General features: G+C 41.1%; 1 protein-coding gene across 1 annotated transcript; it reads left to right on the forward strand.

Annotated features, from left to right (window-relative positions):
* On the forward strand, positions 1-3,125 carry LOC117833027 (cysteine-rich receptor-like protein kinase 15). Its single transcript, XM_034712371.2, has 7 exons — positions 1-915; positions 1,024-1,122; positions 1,239-1,396; positions 1,551-1,761; positions 1,859-2,096; positions 2,186-2,336; positions 2,568-3,125. Exons 1-7 carry the CDS (start codon positions 24-26, stop codon positions 2,865-2,867), a joined length of 2,049 nt encoding a protein of 682 aa, XP_034568262.1. The 5' UTR covers positions 1-23; the 3' UTR covers positions 2,868-3,125.
* Positions 3,126-7,444: the final 4,319 nt, after the last annotated feature.

A 7,444-nucleotide genomic window follows, 5' to 3' on the forward strand; every position in this document is an offset into this window, starting at 1 on the left:
CCACTCGGTACTCGTAGACAGCCATGATCTTCATCATCCTGCTAGTTCTTAGCTTGGCGCCGATGGTCGCAACCGAACCCTGGTGGGTCTGCGGCGCCACGGGCACCTACACGACCAACAGCAAATACCATAACAACCTGGAGACCCTATCCAGCATGCTCCCGGCCTCGACACCATTCGTGGATCCTCCGGGCGACGCCGTCTCCGGATCCGACCTATTCGCCAAAGCCTCCGTTGGCGCCGTCCCGGACACCGTCTACGCCCTCGCGCTCTGCCATGGCTACGTCAATGCCTCTGCGTGCCGCAATTGCGTTGCCGCCGCCTTCGACGTCGCCCGGAAGCAGTGCGCTCTCGGCAAGGACGCCACCGTCTTCTACGACGCGTGCCTCCTCCGCTTCTCCGACAAGAATTTCCTTGAACTCCTCCATAATGCTTCCATGGCATCTTCAGCAGATTACAGCGATGGTGCTCTCATCCTGATGAATGTCACCACCGAGCCCTTGTTCTCTGGTTGGGACAAGGGCCTCAACCAGGAGACAACCATCATCCACTTCATCAACATGGCGCTGAACAACACAGTGCAGAAGGTGTTCAACAACACAGGGAAGCACTACGCTGCAATCCGCAGCACGACCGATGATGGAAGCGGAAGCATTCCGCCAATCTACTCCATGGCGCAGTGTGTGCCGGAATTGATAGTGGATTTCTGCTATCGCTGCCTCACGAATATCAGCAACCTGGCGATGACGAACTTCGCCGGGCGGCATCGAGGACAGATCCTTGGTGCGTGGTGTAATCTGAGGTACGATACGTATCCGTTCTATGGCGAGCTGACCTCCGTGCCGTCGAATGGTCTTGTTCCAACTCCAGCACCGCAACCCACCCCGCTGCCAGCACCATCTCCCAATCACAAGAGTAAGCAGCATTTCTTTACTGTCCATTGACTCATCAAGGAGAAGATTGTTTTCATATCACCACGCGACAAGCATTGTAACTAGCTAACCATTTGCATTTATTTAATAGAGCCTCTTGGAAGGGCCTTGATTATTGCCTTGGTTGCTCCACTATTTGCATTGTTTGTCTGCGTCCTCGTTTCCTTCAGATTCATAAGGCACATAAGAGGTCGGCAACCTTGACAAAAATATTTTTGAGCTTTATTTCATGTTTTTTCAAAATACTAGATTGGTGTGATTGTGCATTAAGTTTAACTGAATGTATCACATCAACTCTGAATTTAGCTAAGATGAATGTCCATGAAGATGAAGCACTGATTTGGGGACTGGAAGGAAGGAATCCGGAATTCACGATTTATGACTTTTCACAAGTATTAGAGGCTACATGTAATTTCTCGGAAAATAACAAACTTGGGCAAGGAGGCTTCGGTCCTGTATACAAGGTACACATGAATATGCCCATACTCAAAAAGACAAAACCAGAACTTCAGCTTTACATATCATTCAATTATGCAGTTAACTCTTCTTCGTTTCTGATTTGTCTCCGACAGAATATTAGTCAGGTATCACTAACGGTCGGTTCTAAACTTGTCCCAGGGCCGATTTGCTGACGGGCTGGAGATTGCAGTCAAGAGACTTGCTTCACATTCAGGGCAAGGCTTCATAGAGTTCAAAAATGAAATACAACTCATAGCTAAGCTCCAGCACACAAACCTTGTTAGGCTCTTAGGATGCTGCTACCAGAAACAGGAGAAACTACTAATCTATGAATATTTGCCAAATAAAAGCTTGGACTTCTTCATTTTTGGTATTACTTCTCACTTCATTGCAATACAAAATCTTGGTTATTAAATGTAAGTGTCAATTGTATTTTCTTTAATATACCTATGATAAATAATTTGCAGATGAAACCAGAAGAGCCTTGGTAGATTGGAACAAACGGCTAGAAATAATAGAAGGGATAGCACAAGGACTTCTATATTTACATAAGCACTCTCGCTTGCGTGTCATCCATAGAGATCTCAAAGCAAGCAACATTCTCTTGGACCATGAATTGAACCCAAAAATTTCAGATTTTGGGCTCGCAAAAATATTTGGCATAAATGATACTGAACGAAACACAAAGAGGATTGTTGGGACATAGTAAGACTTACCAACTTGTCCATCCCAGCTATACAAATAGCTAACAATACTGTTACTTGACATAAGGATCTAATTACATGTCCTTTCAGTGGTTATATGGCTCCAGAGTATGCTTCAGAAGGCCTCTTCTCAGTCAAATCTGATGTATTCAGCTTCGGTGTGCTTATTCTTGAGATTGTCAGCGGTCAAAGAACATCAGGTTTCCACCGATATGGAGACTTCATCAACCTTCTTGGGCACGTAAGTGTTTTTCAATTCTGAACATGAAAAAAAATGTGTTTATGATCTTTCAAAAATGGTAAGGAAAAACTTTTGAAGGGCATGACACTGTTTTCAAACTACCGCGACTACTCCACCACTAACAGTATTCCCTTCTCCGGTGGATCATTGAAGCATTTCCAAAATCATGAAGTCCCTTTATGTATTTTGTCATCATAATCTTTCTGCATTTTGCGCTCGTGCACTTTGCAGGCATGGCAGTTGTGGAAAGAAGAAAGATGGCTTCAGCTCGTGGATGCATCAATTGCTGAGAATCAGAATCTAGGGATGATGAGATGTATTATTATCGCATTGTTGTGTGTCCAAGAAAATGCTGCTGATCGACCCACTATGTCAGATGTGATTGCCATGCTAAGCAGTGAAAGCATGACCTTGCCTGAGCCTAAGCACCCGGCATATTTCCATGTAAGGTTGACAGAGGATGAGGTGTCCACACTTGTCGAGCCTTGCAGCCTTAATTATGTCACAATATCTGGTGTTGATGGCAGATAGTTTCCAAATTTCGTTATAGATCATGTTAAAACTTTAGTATTTTGTTCCACTCAAGGGCTTTTCCAGTCTTAACTCTGAAATCGTTAAGAATTTCAGCGTCACAGAGTATCTCTGTGTTCCTTAGACGAAATGGAGCAAAGCATATGCATGATTCTGTAGTTTCTCCTTTGTTCATTTCATTCAGAACATGATCTGATCTGTAGACACTTGCCTGCCCCTTTGGAGCTATTAACTATCGGTACTACTTGCTTGTGGCAACCCTTAAGATGCAGATACTTTATGTACTTCCTTTACTACTAGAGAACACGATATGGGTGGGTTTAGCATCAATTAGCAGCAAACCAAAACAGACTGCATGCCATTTTCTACTACATCAACAGAAGGACAAGCATGATGCATCCAATGTTCTCCAAGATTTAGAACTTGAAACAACTTATAACCAATCAATTGTCACTACCTTTGTTTTACCATGATAACAAAATGCATGGCTTCTGCGCCATATCATGCCTTCCAACATGACTGAGGTATCTATTGCATAGTCGACCGTAATGCTTCAAATAATTTAGAAAAAAGTCAGACACAAATTTTTATGCATAATGGTATGGTCACGGAAACATTTTTTCCCCAAACAATTTTTCCCCAAACAAGTTGATTATTACAAATCCATTTTCTTTTGAATCAAAATTGCAAAGGAATACATTTGAATTTGGTTTATGCTTTGTACTGGTATGATATGACCAAGCACGTTTTCTTTCACTATCCATTTACCCAAATTAATTTGGACACAGCTACAGACTTTTTTAACGAAAAGATACCAGTACGACTTAGTAGTACTTGGTATGAAGAAAATGACTTCCTGCTGAACTGACAGTAAAAAGAGAAAAAAAGGGAAAAAAAGAAAAACATTGCCCGGCACCTCCCTTTCACTTCTCATGCATGGTGGAGCTAGCAACCACCAGCTGACAGCAGCTATGGCACGCTCTGACAGCAGCAAGCGATTATGCGCGCAGCTCCTCTCTTGGCTTCGAGGCGGCGCGAGCAGAGGCTGCGGAACAGAGGAGCGGAGCAGAGCCTGCGGAACAGAGCAGCGGAGCAGAGCAGAGGCTGCAGAGCAAAAAATTAATGTAAGTATTTTTAGAAGAGAGTTAGAAAGTTAGAATAAGGAGGTGTTCATATGGGATGTTTGGATACTAATTAGGAGTATTAAACATAGGCTAATTACAAAATTAATTGCATTCGCGAGACAAATCTATTAATCCTAATTAGTTCATGTTTTGACAATGTGATGCTACAGTAACCATTTGCTAATGATGGATTAATTATGCTTAATAGATTCGTCTCGCGAATTAGTCCAGGAGTTCTGCAATTAATTTTATAATTAGCGCAATTTAGTCCTTCTAATTAGCATTCAAACATCCGATATGACACTGCTAAAGTTTAGCACCTAGTATTCAAACAGCGCCTAACTTGCATAAAACTGACTAACACCACTAAAGCATTGTGGAAATTTCGAGAGAGGCCGGATGATGCATGCTTTCCTAGTGACGTGGTCACAACTACCATGGTCATGTTCTTGCTTCTTCTAATGCATGCCAAACTCATCAAGCATGCACATCGACTGGAGGTCGCGACGTATGCCTGTATATAAAGCTCTTTACATCCATTCAGTTGTCAGAGTGAACAAGTAGCGCTGGTAGCTAAAAACCCCAAAGGAATTAGCATAGGTGAGAGAAGAGGCACATCTCTGCTCATGTAACACTCCAAGAAATGTGTTGGAACAATTTCTTTTGATTTCTTTCCCTCTTCGTGCTTTTGTATTACGAAATTGGAGGTTGACATAGCAGGAACCAGAAGGAACTACAAGTGCAGATAGAAAAAAAGACATGTGAGATGTTGGAGAAAACTGACTTGATCAAGTGACTCAAGGAAGCCATATCAGTCATTCAACACAAATCTTCAAACTTGTCTGTTGAGGATCTAGGCCAAGGATATCAACTTCGCTCGTTGGAGGTCGAGCGTTATTACGTTCTCTGTGTGAACACCTTCGGAGGTCAGAGGTGCAGTGTTCTTTGTCCTTGTTTGCATGAATGTGAACAATGGATCTCGAGAAGTGAAGGTGTCGTAGATACGGTGAACAAGCATGGAAGAGGACTGAGGACTACGAAGGTGAACCGAAGACCACACGTCAGGGACAAGGCAACGTGAGAAGCGTGACCGTCAAGTAGAGTTCAAGTTGGATTAGGACTTTTTGTTACCATTTTGTAAGGCACATTCCATGAATGCAGTTGTTGAGTGAGGTTGGTTTGGTAAAGAAAAGGAGATTCTGTTATATTTTAAAAAATACACTCGGTGTTGTTACCACTTTTCATTGAGTGGCATTGTGTAGATCGGTCGTAGACAAAAGCTTGCGGGTGAATGTTTATTGGAAAATTTTCAGCCAGATAAACCCCCTTTAAACAATAATTAGACATCAAAGCATCATCTCGTTTTTCATATCGACGCTGCAAGAGCAGAGACTGAAGAACAGAGGAGTGGAGCCACATGAGGCGGCCATTCAAAGATGTATTTTTGCAAACTTCTGCAGCAGTAGAACCGAGCCAGCCATGCCTGGGATGAGCGCCCACCAGATGATGCAGGCGTCGTCGTCTTCACTACCTTTTTTTCTGAATGGATTTGCTGTAAATATTACTAGAAGGGAGTTTGAAAGAACAAACAAGTAGATCTTTTTGTGTGTTTTTGGTGTGTGGGAAACATATGCTGATATGCATGTTGGAAATTTGAAGAGAGGGCTGGTGATGAATGCCTCTTGCTGGTGAATTGGTAGAAAGCAACCTGCATGGTCACGCTTCTTCCTTCTTCCCGATGCATGCCAAACGCATCCGATATGCGCATTGACAGGAGCGCAGGACGTATGCCTATATATAAGACCGTTTACGTCCATTCAGTTGGCAGAATGGACAGGTAGCTTTGGTAGCTCTCACTCCAGAGGAACTAGCAGAGATGAGAAGAGGCACATCTCTGTTCATGTAGCACTCTTAGCAATGTGTTAGAATATTTTCCTTTGATATCTTTTCCTCTTCATGTATTTGTATTATGAAGTTGGAGAATGACATCGCAGGAATCGGAAGTAATTGCAAGTTTAGAGAGAGAAATAATAGCTAATAGGTGTGTGAGATGTTGGAGGAATCTGACAAGATCAAACGACCATTGCAATACGAACATGCAGACCAGGTGTCAATTGGTTACCAAAGCTTAAATTATCAACTGCCAAGGAAAGCAATGTCCACAATCCCTATAATTATCCAGTTGAATCATTTCTTAATGTTCATTCGGAATAAAAATGATCTCTGTAATGGACGTACCAAACGTACTACTAAAAATGTATCTCAAGAATATTCAGCATTTGAACTAGCTGCCGGCAGTTTTTTCTTGAATCATTTGGTATATTTTGTGGGAGTGACACTGCATAAGTATGCAACACCTGGGAGGACAAAACGAATACCTCAGTCCTTGGGGAAAGACACAAGCATGACCCTCCCTTCACGCTATGAGAAGCTTCATCAGCAGACTATGGAAGTGTTATTTTCTTCATGCACACAATGACTATACAACAAATTCGCATGTGGTGGATCTTTGTGGGGAGGGAAATGTATGAAAGTCGTTACATGGTCATGTCTTTGCTGCTTCTAAAGCATTACAAACGCATCGATCTTGCACATTGCTAGCAGTGCGGGAAGTATGCCTGCATATAAATCTATCTCCATCCACTCAGTTGCCACGACGAACAAGTAGTATGATAGCGGTACTATTCCCAAGGAACTACCAGAGATGAGAAGAATTAAACTTCTGTTCATGTAGCACTACTCAAGTGTGTTTTAAATAATTCTTTCAGTCCCTTTTGATCATTGAAATATCAGGCACCTTCACAGTGGTAAAGCTCATTTTTTATTTGAAAAGGTGTGAGATGTTGGAGGTGGCTAAAATCATCAAATCATCGATACGCGATACGCATTTGATAAACACCTGTGCTCCCGTACAGGCTAATGTTTTTAGAAGCTATTGTATTTAAAAATTATTTAGAAATTAAACTCCTAGCTAATAATTAAAATTATTTACCTACTACTCTCTTATTTTTCAATACTTCAACATAATACTTATATAGATATGTACCTATCTTTGTCCAATTGTGATTGATTTTTAATTAATAATTACTCAATGCACTTTTTCATCCATATTCATATTTTTTCCATTTTGTATCACACCTCCAATCCTCCATACATTATGTTTAGCATACAAATCAATATTTTTCATTGATTCCTCACATGCATGTATAAATGGTCTAAATGGTGGTACTCATCATGTCTATATACTTTAACTTAGTATTTTTCTATTAACAATGACATAAATAGGTAATTTAAAATTATATATTAATTTACTTTTTGACATTTCTATATGATGCACTGAAAATAATTAGATTAAGATTTAGGTGTTTACATTAGGTTATTTTTAATAACGACATACGTGGATAACATAGATAAAATTTTAGAATGACATTTTAAGTTATGCTTTATAATGAT

Source organism: Setaria viridis, chromosome 8 (assembly GCF_005286985.2).
Source record: "Setaria viridis chromosome 8, Setaria_viridis_v4.0, whole genome shotgun sequence".
Lineage (NCBI taxonomy): Eukaryota > Viridiplantae > Streptophyta > Magnoliopsida > Poales > Poaceae > Setaria > Setaria viridis.